The sequence below is a fragment of the Corvus hawaiiensis genome, chromosome Z (genome assembly GCF_020740725.1).
Source record: "Corvus hawaiiensis isolate bCorHaw1 chromosome Z, bCorHaw1.pri.cur, whole genome shotgun sequence".
Classification (NCBI taxonomy): domain Eukaryota; kingdom Metazoa; phylum Chordata; class Aves; order Passeriformes; family Corvidae; genus Corvus; species Corvus hawaiiensis.
In genome coordinates this window covers 16,873,080-16,892,760 of record NC_063255.1, presented here as the reverse complement: position 1 = coordinate 16,892,760, position 19,681 = coordinate 16,873,080, and the positions used below count along the sequence as shown (strand labels likewise).

General features: G+C 38.8%; 1 protein-coding gene across 5 annotated transcripts in view; it reads right to left on the bottom strand.

Annotated features, from left to right (window-relative positions):
• Positions 1-19,681, bottom strand: part of UBAP2 (ubiquitin associated protein 2) — a 175,699-nt gene that overhangs the window by 133,699 nt on the left and 22,319 nt on the right. For 2 of the 5 annotated variants that reach the window (XM_048292045.1, XM_048292046.1), the window contains exons 7-16: positions 18,600-18,703; positions 13,676-13,735; positions 12,444-12,496; positions 7,749-7,816; positions 6,483-6,672; positions 5,605-5,809; positions 3,865-4,139; positions 2,697-2,875; positions 1,413-1,620; positions 186-225 (exon numbers count right to left, since the gene is read on the bottom strand). In XM_048292045.1, coding sequence (XP_048148002.1) covers positions 186-225; positions 1,413-1,620; positions 2,697-2,875; positions 3,865-4,139; positions 5,605-5,809; positions 6,483-6,672; positions 7,749-7,816; positions 12,444-12,496; positions 13,676-13,735; positions 18,600-18,703 — 1,382 coding nt within the window. The remainder of the gene's footprint in view (positions 1-185; positions 226-1,412; positions 1,621-2,696; positions 2,876-3,864; positions 4,140-5,604; positions 5,810-6,482; positions 6,673-7,748; positions 7,817-12,443; positions 12,497-13,675; positions 13,736-18,599; positions 18,704-19,681) is intronic. The other 3 variants (XM_048292048.1, XM_048292049.1, XM_048292047.1) reach the window with 2 other exon arrangements.

The following is a 19,681-nucleotide window of genomic DNA, read 5'->3' as shown; positions in this document are numbered from 1 at the left end:
AAGTGTACTCAAGAAGCAAGCAGTATTTAATGCAAGCACAAATAAAGTCAAATGGGTCAGCCATAAATTAGTCATGGAGAACAATATAAAACCTTAAACCCAATGTCACTGCTACGCTTGTGTGCACAGCAAGTAGCAAGGAACGATCAGAAAGTCCTGTGCTCAACCAAGCTTTGAAAACTTACTGTCAAGTGTTGCCTGGGTTCTAACACCACTGTGCCCATTCTGTAAACAAAGAAGAAATTAATTAATAAACCATCTCAGAAGTATATTAAATGTTCAAACTGAATCACACATCGAACATGCTTCATGCAAAATTCTGTATTCATACTAAATTGAACAACAAGGCAGAAAATTAAATTTTTACTGCCTTTATAAAAACCACATCATAAAGTTGTCTCAAGTGCAAGGTGTCCTGAACATAGAGAATCCCATACACTGCCCATAATACACCCATCAGCAGCAGACCTTCCCATGTACTGTATATAACATAAACTTCAGGCTCACACCAATATGAAATAAAGAATTGCATTAACATATAGGAAATGGTTGTGCTTTTGATCTAATGTAACTCACAATTTTAACTATCCAAGTTACACAGAGACGCCAATTTTTTTCCATTGAAAGATAAGACTTGAGAAGCACCAGTTGTTTTTTGGATAACGCTGGAGTACAGAAGTGGATAGTCTATGCTTGATCCTCACCAGTACATACGAGCTAGTGCAGAAGACAAGTGTGACTGAGCCAACACATAACAAAGGCCAGAAGCAAATAAACTTACAAACTCTCACAAGTTCCTAAAACATTTAATAAACTCAGTTCTCTTAAAACAAACCTACATTCCATATACAAAGAGAGCAGGTGTGTTTGAATCTCTCAAGAGATTCTCTGTCCTATATTAGACTTCTTCCATGCTTATTAAAATAACACATGAAACTAATTCCCACTGGTGTTAAAATACAAAAGAAAAGTAATGCTGGAGGGGCCAAAAAAAGTTTGGAATCCATTTGCTAGGTGCCATATAAATTTAATAAATAATATACCTTTCTATAGAAACTGTTAATTTATGGCAAAATACCATAATTAGTATTTATATACAGAGACAGTTCCTTTTTTAAAAGCTTAACTTCAGGGAAGGAAATTTGAGAAGAGTTTTAAGTGTTACTAAGAAAAAAGGTCAAAAGACAATTTAAGATGTCAAAACCCAAAAAATCAGAGACTCTTACATCCCAAATACAGTATTGCCAAAAACTACTACACGCTAGGAAAAATGAAAACAAGTAACCGGGCGGGCTTGGGAATCAAAAATACCACTGGGCTTGGTCAAAGCATTAACGTATCAGAGGAATACAAGCCTAACACAGGTAAGAATATTCCCCCTTTTCAAGGTCCTGTTTCTCTAATGAACTCACCGCAACTGCAACAGGGGTTGGTTCAGACGGAGCCATGGAGCTTTGGTACGCTATCCTGCTATGCACAGAAGTCTGGTCATAGGAGGAAGTTGTTACTGGGCTAGTGCTCTGGGATGAGCAGGTCAGACTGGAAGAGCTGATGGCAGAGGTTGTGTAGGTGGAGTCCTGTACTGTATTGGATATTGGCAAAGAGGTATTCAAAGGATCACTGGAAAAAAGAATTATTTATCATCTTGGTAAGTATTTCAAATACCTTCATGAAAATATCAGCTCCTGTATAGTTATCTTGAACTACCTTAAACATGCAGAAAAATCTACACTATTTATATTAGAAAATATAAGAACGTAAAAAAAAAATCATAATATTGCTTTGGTCCCCACAAATCACTGCTTCAAAACATCAGCTGCACTAAGCACCACTCACCTTCCTCGTTCCAGCCCAGCCTCGACAAGAATTTACACACAAGCAGTTTTCAGTCATGTTATTTCTACCTTTTCCAAGGATAATTAATGATCATAATGTTTCTTTTTTAAACAAGCAGAATTGATAAAAGTCTGATATATGATGAGTAACCACAATAGGATTCTTTTTACAACAGAATCCTAATGTTACAGAATGAACTATGCAAAGAGCTAAAAAATACTTTAAAACATGCAGTAATGTTTTATTTTCCAGATAGTTTAAATGCAATGTATAAAACTAAAATTAATGTGAAAGTCCATTTTCATTAATATTTCTGAATTAACTTCAGGAAGCTTTTTACTGATGCCGATTTTTCAATGAAAAAGGAATTAAAAATGGTTTACTGGTACACTGGCACTTCACATTGGCTATTTTAGCATTTCAGTAAGAGCTTCTGCATACAGACAGCCTAGCTTCTCATTTTCTCATCCTGTAGGAGCATCAGGTCTGTAATCTGGTGCCAATCTACTAATATATGGTACAGAGGTCAACTCTGCTGGATTAGATGCAGAAAAATGTGGGTTGTGAGGAACAAACCCCCAAAAAACTTGAAAAGCAGGGCAATTCAACATGAGAAGGAAATCCTATAAAGGATAGCTTATTATAAGGTTATTTATACTCATGTCATCTCCAGCTTCACATTTACCCATCCAGGGAGATTTTGACTACCATTGGAGAAGAAATTCATCATTTAAGATACAACGCACAGAAAACAAGTCATCATATTTTTCCCTCCCATTACATTGTAACCGTGTCTTGATGTTTTTGGCACAAACTTGACCCCCTTCAAGAACACCTGAGAATGCAGGAGGGCAACTCACACATACTTTACAGATTTTGAATATAAGCTATTGTTGGTCGCCTGGCTGGTATTCTCACTGCTTGAAGTTGATCCAAACTCTGGGAGTGTAGGCTCTGATCCAAACTCAAGAGCTCCAAACTGAACATTTAACCCTGTCATGTCTGCTGATCCAGGCATCTCCACTGCAGAGGCAGGAATCTTAAAGGAAGAAAAAAAGCTGTAATTTCTTTGCATGCATCTTCAACCTGAAATTAATCCACTGATTCTGCCCTAATCTGGAGCTGAAAGAGTAAGACATACTATTCTACCATACCAAAGTATCATCTGTGTACAACCCTCCCACCTCCACTAATATTCATATTGTGGCTACTAAGTCAATCTAAAAACCACTCAGCAACAGCCATTTTCCATACAGAGCAACCAGGCAGCTGCTTGCAAAAGATATCACCACAGTATTTTGGACCTAGTAACTATCCAGCTTAGTATTTCCTGCTTTATAAATAAGAAATATACCAAGCTCTTTGCTCTCCTTATCCCTAGCAATTTATATAAAATATATACTGATTAGAATCATAGAAATAATTTAGGTTGGACAAGAACATTAAGATCAAGTCCAGCTATTAAAGCCAGCACTACCAAGTCCTAAACCATGTCCCTAAGCACCACGTCTTCACATCTTTTAAACAGTTCCAGGGATGGTAACTCCACCACTTACCGGGGCAGCCTGCTCCAATGACTGACAACCCCCTCAGTGATGACATTTTTCCTAATACCCAGTCTAAACCCTCCCTAGTGCAACTTGAGGCTGTTTCCTCTTGTCTTGTCACTTGTTACCTGGGAGAAAAGACTGATCTCCACCTGGCTACACCCTCGTTGTTAGAGGGTGATCAGGTTTCCCCTGAGCCTCCTTTTCTCCAGGCTGAGCCCCTGCAGCTCCCTCAGCTGCTCCTCAGACCTGTGCTCCAGAGCCTTGCCCAGCTCTGCCCCCTTCGCTGGACATGCTCCAGCCCCTCAACATCTTCTTGTGTGAGGCACCCAGAACTGGACACAGGATTTGAGGTGCAGCCTCACCAGTGCCCAGTACAGGGGGACAGTCACTGCCCTGGTCCTGCTGGCCACACCACTGCTGACGCAGGTTTTTGTGGTTTTTACTTTTACTAAGGACAAGCCGCCATTCAATTACCCACCTTGGATGCTGGAGTTATCCTCCGTTTTGGTGGTTTTATCTGTTTCTGTTGGGTTTGATGAACAGTCACTGCCTGGTTATCCATAGAGATAGTGGGGAGCTGTAATATTTTGCTAACAGCTGTAGAGGTGTCTACTGGTGATGGCTCTCGAAGTTTTACCTGGGAGGAGGACGACTCCAGCCCAGGAGGAGGAACAGGAACCACCTGCATTTGTTGTTGCTGTCGCTGGGTCAGCTGGCTCAGAACTGGAGATGGGTCAGGCTGGGATTTAAAGTCTGGTCAGTGTTGGGAAAAAGAAATATCAAAATTAAAGCACTGAACTCTGCTCTTCACAGTTCTACTCTTTATGGAAGAATCTGGGTGATGCTTAACAGTTACAATTCTATAGCATTTGCAAGTCTTTTCAGACATCAGAGCAATTTCACATTCATCATTTACCGCTCTAACAGTAATAAGGACAACAGTTGATACACTTTCTACTTTAAATAAACAGCTGTGGCCAAGCATTATTTATTTTTTTCCAAAAAATATGAGAACAAACCTATCTACACAGTCACAATATTATCACACACAAGTCCTCAGAAACTGTTTTGCATTATTTTAATCAAACACTTCAAGTTTCACTGCAGTTAACTGTGCAATAAAATGTGATTATTTTCAAGGGGTAAAGAGGTATTATGATTTAGGATTCCCTACCCTGCCCTGCAAAGAAGACGATGTAAAAAAAAAAAAAAAAAAAAAGAAAAGAAAATCTTCTACTATTTCATAATAGCTGAGAGTCAAAGAGATGCTGGACATGAACAGGTTTTTTCCAAGTCTTCTCTTTCATAGTTTTCAGATGCTGAAAGCCATGAAGTGACCTAAAGCACTGGTCAACCACTATAGAGATCTACAGCATTTTCAGTGTGAAGGGTTTTTTATTCAGTTCATGAAGTCCATTAGAAAGCATTAAAATGTACACAAACTTTTTTTTTTTTTAGAATTTCTGTATGTCAAAGATAGTAATTGCTACCAATGGCTGCTTATCTACACATAAGCATATATACATACACATGAGAGATACAAGAGCTATCCTCTTCACAGTGAGGATACTGCTAGGATCCACACTGCAGAAACCAAGTTTCTGTCATTTTCACTGTTGCTACTAATTTTACTCAATTACATGAAAAATTCATACAATTATAAATATACAAAACAAATAACCTGAATCATTCGCAGCACACTAGAGGAAGAACACTGAGGCGTTATGCGCATTATGAAGAAATTACATAGTACTCATTCAAAATTCATGTAATGAGTAAAGAGAAAATTTGTGGAAAAAAAACCAAAACCAAAATACAGTACACAACTTTACACTCAGCTAAAAGCAGCATAGCTACAATGAAAATAAGTCTTTCCCCACATTTGTTGAAAAACAGTCACCAACAAAGTTCCATGTAAATATTCAAGCACACTAAATCAAAGATGTCATTACATGGAAGGCTCAATAACTCTAAAGATGTAATAACATTTATGGATAGGCTTAAGCTTAACAAAACTTAGTTTATGATATATATACTTGTGATGTCTATTACCAGCAAATAAATGTCACATTTAGAATGATTGTAACTAATTGTATTACTAGGATTACATTTTTTACAAAGTCTTTCATTAAAGTAATTTTAAACCATCATTGGCACTAAGAAATCTTACCAGCTAATAGAGAGAGAAAGAGAAAAGAAGCTGTGTCAAAGCACTTACCAAACTGACTGAGGACTGAGGACTGAGTAATAGGTGGTTTTAGATCCCAGGATGACGCAGCAGCTGTGCTAGTGGTGCTATTGGTTTGTTGAGAGGTAAACTGACCCAATCCTGGTGATTTCAATTGGTCCAAGATTTGGGAACCAGTAGAGTTTGCCAATTTAGAAGATCTGAGCTCTCCAAAGCCAGAACAAAGAACTGCCGACTACCAAAAAAGAAGAAGAGGGGAAGGAGCAGAGTTAATTTTTTAAGTAATAATTGAACATAATCATAGGGTCAATGTCTACAAGCTGCTATCTGGCAGCAACTAAAATCTATTCAAGACCTAGCTTACTAACAAATGACCAGTAAAAACTTCCACCACTGGAATACTAATAATACTAACTTAATTGAACCCATGCATCTCAAAATATCATAGATTTACTAATAGTTGGACCAATTTTTAGAGAATAAACACCTCATCTCACACCCTCAAAACTGACTCAGGAACAGGCATGCTTCCACAAGAAGTAGTCAAGAATGTGCTTGGAAATAACACATTCGGTTTTCTGGCCTAGAACTCTTAACTATAAACAAATTATTTTATCGTACATGAGCAAGCAATTAGCACATCTGCTCTAATAAAAAATTAATACAACTACTTCATGTAAACGCAGAAATAACTAATCAGCAAAATGAAAAAAAGTAATTTTTGGGGGGTGGTGGGATGAGGGGGGAGTGTGAAAGGAAGGAATGATATTTTTTATTTTCAACTTTTTTAACAAATACCAAAACACCTCATGAAATGACTGGCACTGGAAAAGTTGTTTACCCTGAAATATTTACTCATGAACAACACTTGGGAAACATAATATTTAGAAAGCTTAAGATAGTTTTACCAGACTTTGAGGAGAATAAGAGTTTACAGCACTGGAGTTGCCCGTTCCTGATGCCATCTGGGCGCTGTGCTGAGAATTTGTGAACACTAATGCTTGGCCGAAGGTCTGCTGCTGGGGAGCCTCAAATGAGTTGCCTTCTGTCTCTTGGGTAGATGTCACTGGCTTTTGAAGCAGTGTCACCAAATCAATGCTGTAAGACAAAGTGAAATTTGGCTGGAATGAACACAGTGATTAAACTGTACTGACACTGTGGCAAGCACTAACAATACTAAAGCTGCCATTCCAGCAACAGAATTACTACTGATTAACAGTCTTTTCAAATGTTTTTTTGTCTATCATACAAAAGAGATAGAAAAGAATTTTTTGCCAGCAAGAAACAAACACAAAAAACCCATCCCAATTTGAGTGGATTAACTAAAACATTTTCTAACATAATTTGAGGGACATCCACTAGAAGAACAGAATAAAAAACATATGAATATACTACCTTTAAGAAAGAAAGGAGTGTAACCTATAGACCACCCGACACCATGCCTCATGCAAATCACATCCATATTATGTGGAAAATTTTGCTGCAGTACAGCAGAATCAGGACGTTTGGGACCATTAGCCTATTTAGTTTTTAGATTTCATGCTATCCAACTACCGAAGTATTCATTGCTAAACTTCGGTGTTCTCTCCATGAACATGGGCTAATGAAGGCAGCTGATTCCACAACATCACCAGCAAGGCATTGGAAGACAAAGGCAAGCAAAGGAAGGACAGCAACTGACATTTTTGGTTCTTGATCTTAACCCTCTATCATCAGTAAAGGCTTGTAGCTGAGATGTTTACCAGGAAATTCACCTTTTTGCCAATGCAAGCTTTCATTTATCGTATTTGTCAAAGCACTACATTCTGAACACTTTCTGCATCTACAAAGGCAGGCTTTCCATTTTCTGGACACTAAAGCCAGAGCTTCCTTTTTTCAACACTAAAAATCTTTTCTTCCCAGCTACTTTTCTTCCTTCCTGTGAGCAGTCCTGATGCAGAAGATGTATTACACTCACCTGTTTGGTAAGTTTGTCTCCACTTTCACAGTAGAAAATATGTAAGTCAGGAATTCACAGAAACAACAATTTGCAAGCAAGGCTTTTTCCATTTTGAGATGAGTTTGACCAATCTCTGACAGAGTTTTTATTCAATATTTTATGCATGGCAAGCTAACATTGCTTAATCAAGGAGCAGGTTTTTAAAGCATAGAGAAAACATGGAAGAAGAGCTTACCTTTGCCCAGGAGTCACATGATTCTCTGCTGGAACAGAAGATGCAGTGAAGACTTTTGTTTCAGAAAGCTGAAAAAGAGATGGGGGAAGAATTTTAATCCCACACATGCTCACACTTCCCTCTTGCAACAACTGCAGAAATTGCATTTTGGCCATGCACTTTCAAGATAAAAGTAAAGTCAAACTACCATTACAAACAGCTACTCTGAAGCTCTGCTTAAAAAGACGAAAACATGTAGTCAAACTTCAGTAAAATCATCTCCACAGAATCAAGTACCTATTTAATTAGAGGGTTGGGTTAGGAAATTTGACCTACTGAAAACACGCACCAGTATAGAACAGTATACCAAAGTAACTACATCAGTTTGGGAAACAGTTTAACTGAAATATACCAGCAGAAAGCAATTAATGTGACAGCCATTCTATCATCAGTGTGCAGACAATTTATGACACTATAGAGCAACTCCGATAAATCTTGTTGCACAAGGGTAACACATTGGACTGCTCCCACCCATTTCAGGTATCCTTGCATGTGACATTTCAGCTCCCACCACCAGCAGAGGCAGGTAAGTACAGGTAAGTACAGGTAAATACAGTGAACCAGCACGCATGGTTCTTTCTTGGCAGCTCTGTTAGGAGTGGAAATGAAGACTTTAACTGAGTGCTCTGAGAGCAGAGTTCGAAGACAGTAATAAAATGAGAGCCATGCTGACACTCATGTAACAAGTCAGACCACCCACAGAGGAAAGCTGCACTTTTTTCACCATGCTGTTACAATACAGAGAGATACTGCACAGGCACCTGGGACTTGCACAGGCAACCAGAGGAGCTGGTTGGGTCTTCAGGGGAAAAGAAGGGGTTGGTTTTCTGTTGTTGGATTTTTTTAATAGTTTTTCTTGTTTAAAAAGTAATAGTTGAACAGCTACAACTTCCTAGGGCTAATTTGTTTCTACTGACATGAGTACTTGCAAACCAGAATAGGTCTTAAGCCAGCACAGGTTAGGTTTAGCAAGACAGAGATATGCAAGTACAACATTAATATTTTAAACTTAATTTTCACAAAATCACTCTTATTTCCTTTGGTTTAGCCTTGTCTTTGACTGAAGAGTAACTGACCTATTCAAACACACACACAAAGAATACCTTCAGAACATGCCATTTGATACAGCTCTTCTAGGAAATGATGCATTTTTAATTGCATACATTGCTAGCAGCCCAGTTCAAAGGACATCACGGACACGAGCCGATTTCATCTGCCATCCCACAGGCAGGTCTACTGAGAACATGTGTACCCCTGAACATGGACATCTGATAGGGATTCTCCTGTGAAACACTGTTGATTTAAGAAGGGCACAGAAGAGATGTCTGGGAGCAAGTCACCACTCAGAGGCAAAGTAAAGATATTTCATATACTCTCCCAGCACCCTCTGACAAGCAGCACATGAGGCCTTGAAGAAATTGGTACTACCACAGTTCCTCCCTCCATTTCTTGCCCTTCCCTTGCTGCCAACACAATACACTTTAATCCCTCATTTCTGGATCACCTGTCCTGAGATTGATGCTGACAGCCCACAACTCTATGTACTGACCAAAACAAAGAAAGAACATTCCACTTAAGTACATTTCAGTTAAAAAGGCTGTTCCTCTATTGTTCAGCCCTTTCCCCATTGTGTGTTTTAGTTTAGAGCAATGTTCTACTGTACTTTCTGGGGTGTTACAATATTCCCGCATTACATGGCACAAAGTCAGCTAATGGCACAAGCAGCACTCTATGGTCTGCAATCCCTTGGTTAAATATTAAATTCTTTGTAATGTCAATAGCTTCTTACATTCACATAACCCAGGAAAAGACTAACCATGGCTAAAACACTGATGAATGCCAAAAATTAAGCTAATTAAGGAGACTGAGGATGTTTGTGACAATGCAAAAACATGCTTGATGTGTGAGAGAGTAAATGTTCTCTACAGATGAACCAGCATGCAAACAAAAGTCTCCAGCTACCAGCTCAGCTACACTGAGGTTTACACTACATCCTGTGGCAAACTCACTGCCACAAGGTCCAATCAAGCACTTAATTCAGGACTCTGCAGAGATTACAGCATTCGTCAAAACACGTGTTTTGTGCTGCAGCTGCTGCAAAGTTTTATTACACAGATGTATTTAGTATTTCTTAGAAGCAGTATTTTCAGCTCCTAACCAAGCCATTTAGCTCGCTGCACACTACACTCACAAATCTTTCACTGAGGCTCTGGTATTTTCCCAGAACTGAACGAATGGTTGTGAGGCATTTGCCGGTGCTGGCCTCACAGCAGTATGTCCTCCATCTGCAGTGAAATGCCCGTGCTTTCCAGCTCCTGTTCCTATAATAAAATCATTCTCCAATCACCAAACAGACAACACACTTGACAACTAGCTACCAGCTCCTAAAGGAATACAGGAATGTTGAGGAGAAGAGGAAAATATACTCCAGCATCCTTGCAGAAATTCAACATCAACAAATCAGAAATTAAAAAAAGCTTATTACTGTTTTGGTATGATGTAGCAAAGGTAAAAAAATTAGAACAAGTTCTCATGCTGCTTCCTGGTAAAGAAACCATTTCCACCAAAACACACTTTCTCTTTTTTTTTTTCCTTCCTTTTTTTTTTAAGAAGTGTTGCTGCTGTTTCAAATAAACTAGTACTACTAACACTACAGAAAATGTTTGCCATTACCCACTTTCTGGCAATTTGTATTTATTCTATTTCCCTCCTTTGGATAGTTTCTGTAGTTAAACTTTACATGCTTTAGCCAGGAGAGCATGACCACAATTTTAAGAGCAAAATCCAAAGCCACCTACAGTACCTCAATATTTGCCTAGTCCTTCATTGTTCATGCCCTGAATATCCCTTAAACAAAATACAACCTCCTATTTTCACCACAAGCAGTTTCCATTCTATTTAATAGCAGGTAGACAACCTATTATACTTGCTCAATACTCACTACAAAAGATAAGAACCAGACAGGACTATTAGGTCACAAAGACCTAATTCTTCTCAGGTCAAACAACGTTAAACTTCACTCATTTGCTCATAACTTTTATCTGACTAGAGAACACCACATTTAAACAGAAATATTCTTCAGAGAAACACCTGGTCTTTCCCTGCAGACAGGAAATATATCAGCTTCCTTGATTCTTTTAATCAACAGTCATGCCCCTAGAATTGTTTGTTATACGCTTAAATGCATGGATCCATTTTCCAGACAGACGTTCATACTACACCTCTGCTAAACTAAAACCAGAATCCATCATATGCTCCTAAAGTAATCCTTTTCAGATTCCCTAAACTAAAATCTCCCTTCTTAATGACCTCTTTGATCAGTCATTTTCAGCTATTATACACAATTTTTCATCTGTAAAAGCAATGAGAAATTGGATTTGGTCCTTAAGAATCAAGTTCAGAAGCATCCACATACAGAAATAACTCAAGAATGATTAAGAGATGGGGAAGAGTGCCAACAGGCAAAAAGACTACAATAGGAACTTCTAGATAGAGCATCAGCTCATGCTGAGCTGTTCTTTTTCCATCATCCCCTACAATCCTGAGAACTTTTCAGTTGCTGCTTTCCAGAAACCAGGCCCTTGTTCTTAAGGTGTGTCTGTGTTCCTATAAAACAAATGGATATTTGGCTATATGAAAGCATTTTTCACTGGGACAGCTCAAACGTTGCAGAGGTCCAAATCTCTCTGCATGACTGGCTTACTTTTAAATGCTATTCCAATACCTTTTGGATTTCACAAACATTTTATTAAGCAATTGTTTTAGTTTTACTTCCAAATCATTGATAGAGTCACTAGATGGCATCTGGCCCAGGACTGGGGCGCACTCCTACAAAAGCCCACATTCAGCAAGGGTCCTTCTGTAACAGATTTATTTGCCAAAATTTGCAAGGCAGATTTCAATGCACTAATGTGTTTGGTAATAGAATACAATTATTTTTAGAACAAATGATATAATATATTTTCCTTTTTTTTTTTTTTTTTGTTGCCAGTTTTGGGCTAATGTATCTGCATCTTGGCATTTTATTCACTCTTTCTGAATATTAGCAGACAAACAACTTTCTCCTAGGTTACAGGGATTTTTCCAGGATCCAAAATGAATAAAAATTAACAATGGCTAGAGATTTCAAAATTCATTTGCAAATTATTCAGCTCTAGTAACTAATTAGAACAAATTCCATCCCTAGTCAGCATTGCTCAGCACCTCTCCCATACTACAAATGTTGTATAGTACCAGCATCAAACATGGGTGAGAACAGCCCATAAATTTCCACCACCCCTAGCCCTTAGTCCACCTCTAGCACATACTGAAGAAACTGAGGACAGGTTTAAAATGTCCGCTTTTGATGACATTAACTGATACAGAAAACCTAGGAATTTAAGAGTTTCTTTCAATTATCTCGAAAGATACACCCCCATCACCAGGTAAGGATGGAGTTTTCGTATCAGTTACATGACATTTTCACACATTTCCAGGAATAACACTGACATGCCACCCTGCAGGGGGAAGCAAGAGGGATGATTTCTGAGACAATCTCTCACTCTTCTGAAAATAAACTTGAAATAATGGGTGTTACTTCAAATACTTAGTTTTTGAAAACAACACAGACTGAAGAGAGTAAATAATCAATTGGTATATCCAACAAGTTGCACTTACATCTTCATTCCAGTCTTCTGCTGTCCATTCTTCTATTGAGTTTTTCCATGCTCCTATCGTAATTGGGGGAAAGAAAGAAAACAGGTTCAAGTTAAAGGCACAACACTGTGTTTCAATCTTTCTGCTTTAAGAGCAATCCTGTTTTCAGTATCAGTGGAAAACAAAGCAAGGAGATGGAGGTTGGACATATACTTGGAAACAAGGGTGTAAGCTCTAGGAAACTGGTCTGCAAAATTAAAATTTTGGGAGGGAAACACTACCACTCCTCCATTCCCCTGCCATTAATTTCTGTTTTCAGCAATTTCTTAGCCACTGTGGTACTAGACTTAATTCGCATGAATGCACATCTGCACCCAGCAATTAATACCAAACATTGGAAGAACTTCCTCCTGTGGGCCCAACAACGGTGAGAGGCTACTCAACCCTGCCACAGGATCCCCTAGTTTCATGCACAAATGCATACAGAACAAAACATAACCACAGCACCTGCTCTGATATCCACAATCCTACTTTCAACACATTCAATTTCAAGACCCAAGCCTGTGGGGACTACTTTCCAACCTGTTATCTCACGCCTCAGAGTAGAACAACTCCAACTCCTTCCCCTGAGAGAGCAATTTATCTTATAAATAATTCTTACAATGGTAGCAGGACAGTCTTTAAATTTCCATTGTAGCTAAAAAACACTTCCTGTAACTTGTGGCAGAGTTGATTTGGAAAACACTGGAGCATGCAGAAATAGGAAAACTACAGAAAACAATCCTATGGATGCAAAAACCTGACCCCTTCTATTGGAAACTGCAGGTAGAGACATGCAAGAGCAATAAAAGGACTTAAGTCCTTGACCACCAGCAGAAGTACAGGGGAGGTTATCCCAACAACAACCAGAGCCTTTGTGTAAACTATGCAACCACGAGCAAAGAGAACACCAGCACCAAAGGTAGTGCCACCAGCACCGTGGATCAAGTACAAAAACAAAAGGACCACTGCTTCAACCACCTCCTTTCACTTAACCAGGAACTGTCTGAGATGCATTAATACAGAAATAAGCCCCCCAAAGACAGCATCAAAGCCACCTGGTGTAATGCTAGCACTGCATTGGTGCTTCCTCTCGTACCCCGTGACACCGCAGCAGGTTTTGGCAGAGGAGGGTCGAGCGGCGCCAGTTCAGTCAGGCAAATGGGCCAACCATGAAGGTTACACACAGTGCAGGAAAGAGTGGAGGCTTATACCTTGGAATCCAAAATTATTTGGCAGGTCCTGAGCAAGGTAACATCCACCCTGCGTTGGCTCTGTGGAGCAATACAGAGTTGCCTGAAACATCTCATTGCTCACATTTTAGCAAACAGCCCCTAGCCAGGGCTGATGTTTTTACAAATAACCATACCCTGTAGCAAAACTACTACAATGCCTCAAATTTCTAGAGTAATCCACACATTTCTACAGAAATTTTGAAAAGGAGGAAAAGTCCTTTTAGAGGAAGAGCTGATTTTCTTTTCCTTCCCCTGACCAGCACAGAACCCCTCCCCCCAGTATTTCTTCTTTGAAGAAGAAATACAAGTATTTGCCCTGCTTGTATTTATCTCTCATAAGCCAGTGCCAGGGTCTGTCTCTAGAAGACAAGCCTTTAGAACACTAAAACAGAGCTTGGAGTCTGATAAAATAAACTCTAAAAGAGCTCAGATACATCAAGCCAAACACTCAAGTATTTTCCACCACCATTGGGACCAAACCTGTTTGGAATAATATTTGTGATGTTTTCCTTAATTCAATTTAAACAATTATCTCTTGTTCCTTCTCATAAAACTAATTCTGAGAGTTTATTCTTTTAAATACTGTGTACAACCCTTCACCCTTTTATTAGCTTACCCAAGCTGCCAAGTTAACTAGTGTTATTTACTAACACTCTTTCTTCCCAGCTCAATCCTTCCAGTCTAAGTTATTTCAGTACTCTTCTCTGCACTTCTCAAATCCATTTTGAATGTCTTCCTCCTATTGATGGGATTTCTAAGTCAGATCTTGCAACAGGCGCATCAATTTCTTTTTAGTCCAAAATCCACCTTGGCATTACTGCAACTCATGCATCCTCTTCCCAATCTTTCCCCCAAGCTTTGCAAAGCATCACAATTCAAGAGTTCTCTGTTTTCCATCAAAATAATGCTTTGTGTTTTCAAGGATCCTTGTCATATCTGCTTCAACCTAGATGGTTATTTTTGACTCTTTCCTATTTCTCTTTGTAACAAGTTCAGTTTTAGAAAGTTATCAAGACAATAAAAATACACTTCTTGATTAGTCTTCAGCTATTTTCCTCGAATTCCCATCTCTTCCTGTCACACTACTTAATTTTTTACCCTTTCTTTGAATAACCATTGATATTAGCCCCAAAATAAATTTAACTTGGTCTATGTCAAACTTATGTACTAATTCTTTCCTTCTGGATTACATTTGCATTCTAGAAAGATTTGAAGGTTTCCTTAAAATGTTGCTTCTGACTTTTACCGCAGATATTAAAAAAAAAAAAAAAAACAACACAAAAACCCCACAAAAACAAAAACCCAAACACCAACTTCCTTGTACCTTCCAAAGAACACAACTGTCCCTCTTGAAAGTTATCCTATAATTTATTTTTTACTTCTTGTCATTCTTCAGTTTCAGAGTAATTTAAGGCTGTTCATAACTAAGATAACAAAGGAAGTTTTTCAGTGAAACTTATGAAAGTCTATCAAAGTAGAGATGTGAGTAAATTACCAGAACACAAGGCCATTTCTAAAACCAACTTTGAGAAGTGAGAACCTCCAATAAAATTCGTGTATAACAACTGCTGTAATTTGCGCTCATTTTCTCCCACTGCCCTGTACATTACAAAAAATGTAAGAGAGGAATCATGCTGCTCAAGTTTATTCCCTTTTGGAGGAGGATTGGTCATTTGGTTTCTACTTATCTGTCCCTTCTCTTTGCTTTTCAGCTGTACATTTTTTCTATATAAATTAGGATGCAGGAAAACTGATGCTGTATTATTTGGAATACAAGTAGACTTAAACATTATGAACTGTTAAAGACTTGGCCTTCAGTTCAACCAACAACACTAAATTTAACGTCCAAAGAACCAGCTAGCTTTTCTACTGCGTTACACAACACTGAACCTAGAAATACTATTCAAGTTACCATGAGTCCTCTTGCATCTGCAAGAATTCAGGGCATGAGGTTCTAGGGCACTTTCAGAGTACACACAACAGAAACTACATTTTGGAAACAAATACTGTATTTATTTTCAATGAAAATATTCATTTCCCCAGCACTGGCTAAAGGAAGAAATATTTAGTAAGTAACTCAGAACATCACGAAGAGTTTATATTTATATGATGTCTTCAGACAATATTTTGATAAGCAAATATCTCTTATTTGTCTAGGCAGTTACCCAGTTATTTCCTCTTTAATGTAACTGCAGATGAAAGACACTAGTTTTCCAAGTAGCTAGCATGAGCTAATATTGTTTACTTTCTTTTTAGATGAAATAAGAAGTGGGACTGGGTAACGAGGAATAAAGAGAGGGATTTCCTTCCTGTCCTTCCTGCATAAACTCTTACCAGACATCTATAAAGCCCACTGCAAGCTTTATAGCTTTCCATACACATAGAGCTCCCACATTAAAAATTTTAGTTAACTCCACATTGGGAACTTAACTGGGTCTGTTGGTTTGTAACTAACAAAATAGCACGGTAAATTTAGGTGGAAAAACCTGCAAATTAGTGTTTGGGATTAACAAGTCAAATCATGCTCAACTTTGTGCCACCTACTTCCAGCCCCATACCTTGTGTGTCACTTTTTCCCCCTACCACTGCTTCTGTGTTTCTTCCCAGCAGTTTCTTCTGCTTTAAAATTACTACCCCAGCTGCAGCTTCCTCTAAAAACCCTCAAGACCCTTTCCATCACAAGGCTGAAAGTGCTACCCACTTGGACAAAACTAACAATTCAATTTTAAAGCCTGTTCTGTCTGAAGTGATTCCTTTTGGACCAGGGACTTCTTTCAGACATTCCTAGAGCTTGTCTAAAGAAGCAACACCATAAAATAAATCATTCTTTAGAGAGACATTTTTGTTTTGTCACTTATGGTGCCTTTTTCATTTGAAAGTAAATTAAGATTAGCAACAAAAAGGTACTTAACACCGAAAAAAACCCATTCACACTTACCTAGTTTACTTTAAATTTCCGACAACCAAGTATTTTGCAGGAACTCCCCATAATGACACTCATGCCTTCTCACACCTTCTCCACACAATGCTTCCCAAATTTCCATGCATGCCTTAGGCTGTGTTACTGAAATCCAGTGTGGTTGTCCGTGACATGCGCACAGCAAAAATGAGCTTGGCATCCAAACAGAAATTCCAGATACCGAAACTGAATTTCCACCACTCTGTCAGCAGCACACCCCTTATGGTGACACATTCATACTATTAGAGGGATCTGTTTACCCACACCAAGCTACCCTTACTCCTGTGCAGAATTCTTCCATTACTGAACACTGAGGAGATGCCTACAAAGACAGAGGCTGCTGTAACAGAGACACATGGAGGTTATTCTGAGTTAGCAGGGTCTCAGAACACTTGGGTTCATTTCAGAAGTGGAGCACAAGTCGTATGTAAGCCACAACCCTACAGCTTCAATCAGTAGTAACAAACCAGTGATTCTCTACCTCCGACCCAGTTTCCTTGTAGCTTTCTTGCAGATCTTTCTTAATGTAGTTAACCTTATAGCTTCCACAATACTTGTGATAACATACACTGCCCCAACAACAACATAAGAATCCCCAGAGGAATTTTCAAGACATTAGGTATCTTCCTTATTTGAAAAACTAATGTGAGTGAAAACAAAAGGTGCATTTCTGTTTGTGCTACAGCACCAAGTAATTTAAAAAGTAATTCCTTAGAAAGATACCATATTTGGCAAGAATGCTCCCATTAACAACCACCAATACACTCAAAGCCACTCTTCCACACTGGATCAGAAGGCATTCGGAGTGACAGGCCAGCTGCTTAATAAGCCTCCCTAAACTCTGAGCCTGTTGTTGTCTTCTCTTGTTAAGCGGAAAATGGCTTGTTCAGAAAGCTGCATCTTAAGTGGCTCACAGCAGAGCTCAACAGAGCACACTCTGCCCTTCAGGATCAGCTTCCACACTTGACACAGGAGCTGATGAAAAAATCACCTGAGTAGGTTTCACCAATGAAGAGATCAGAAGAGTTACCCATTGCTGCAGTTAAAAGAAATTCACTCAGTGGTTCCCAAGTTAGGACAAAAATACACATGACTTTCTCCATTCTAACATAAGGCTTCCTTTGCATTCATCTCCCATCACAGAACACAGGAAGCAGCAAGGTATCCTATTTTTCCCATCACAGATAAGCAGGCTGCTCTCCTCATTTCTGAATCACCATGAGACCACTGGTGCCAAATGGTTCCTTTCTAAACTACGTCAGTCTCTTGCCTTTAGCTGGAAGTGTGTACTTCTCACTTGAGACTTCATACAGAAACACACAGCTGCCTTGATCTTCAGACAAGTCAATGGCTTTCTGGCTTCCATTCCAGTGCCTACTTGTGCTTTAGTTAATAATTTTTCTCTTCAAAAATGTCAGATCTTGGAACTCTCCTCCATCCCAGAGACTCACATCTTTCCACTTCTGCATTGTGCAGGTGGGGCTTCCAAAGCCATCCCAGTGTCACTGAATGAATTCATACTTGCAAACCTTTTCTTTTCCTTTTCTTCTTAGATATTCACACCCCATTGCCTAAGGTTTGTGGACCAATCCATTCTATGAGGACTTACGCTCCTTAACTACATTAAGTGAGATCTTAAGCAGTATTAAGTTATCTAAACAGTTCTGTACATACAAGGTTCTTCCAGTGACTCTTCAAATTCCTTTGTCTCTCAAGGGTTTGTTAGTACTGTAATAAAAGAATTGCAAAATGCCTCCCGTCATTCTCACTAGAGAGACACTCAGGCTCTGCACATCAGCAGCAGTTAAACATCAACTAATACCTGTGTCACAAGAGACGTATACAAATTTTCAGAAGTTAACTGAACACTATCAGAACAGTTATTTTAACTGCAATTCGCTACAGGTCTTCATTCCAATCCTTCCACTTCTTGAAGCATCTTACCAGTTCCATCATCTGCATCATTCTGACCAGTCTCCCAAATCTCTGACTTTGTCCCAAAGCCATCAGTGGCAGAAGACTCCGTATAGTCTGCAGGATTAAATGTCCTAGAGTTTTGAAAGTTAAGAAATGGAAGAGAACACATGGGTCATTCATGAGCACAAGTGTCATAATTTTTAGCTGAAGTTGTATTAGATTTAACATCTTGATTTCCACATAATTTATCTTGATAGCTTTTAGTTTCAAAAAAAAATTTCTTCTGCAAGCAGACAGAGATAAAAAAAGGGAGAAAAGAGAAGAAGAGATAGAAGTGAAGAGACTGGTAAGTAAAATTCCTGTAGAGAAACTGAACCAAATCAATTCCTGAAAAACCAGTTAACAGCATCCCTGTTCCTCCCAGTGTTATAGAGCATTAGTTTATACACACAATGATAAGACTCTCTCAACTGTTAAGTTTTTCAGCAGGTGGCTGACTGATAAGTAACCAGTATCATGTCCTTTCAGAGCACCACACCTGCACAAGAGTCAGAACACCGGTAAGGTTATTTCAAAGTGCTCTGCTGACTGGTTTTATAGGGTTTTTTTTGTTTTTATTGGCTTTGCAATGCCAAAATACAGAGATGCAGCTAAAAGGTAAAAAAGCATTATTGAAGGAAAACCTCTTTCCAGTTCATCATCTGCAAGTATGAACAAGAAGAATTACTAGAGAAGTAGAACAAGCCTCCAGTTCATCATGACATCATTAATGTTGCATGAAGTGTCATAAAGGCAGACACTGAGTGAAAGTAGTGGAGGCTACATTCCTATAAAGCAAGTTATTCCAACAAAATTGAGAGCAAACTTTTAAGCTGCTGAGTAACTTCTTCTGAATCTGTTTTAAGGTCCATGTGAGTCCAAACAGCTAAAGCATGAAACCTCAATAACAGAACAAAGTTTAGAATCGTCACTTTCAAGTTTCATATAGAAATTGCATGCTCTACATTACACTGAAATAAATCTGGTTTTAAATTGACCTAAGACTATATGCACCACACAACTTTCAGCCTCCAAGGCACTATGTGGCTGCTACTGATCGCAGGTATGGT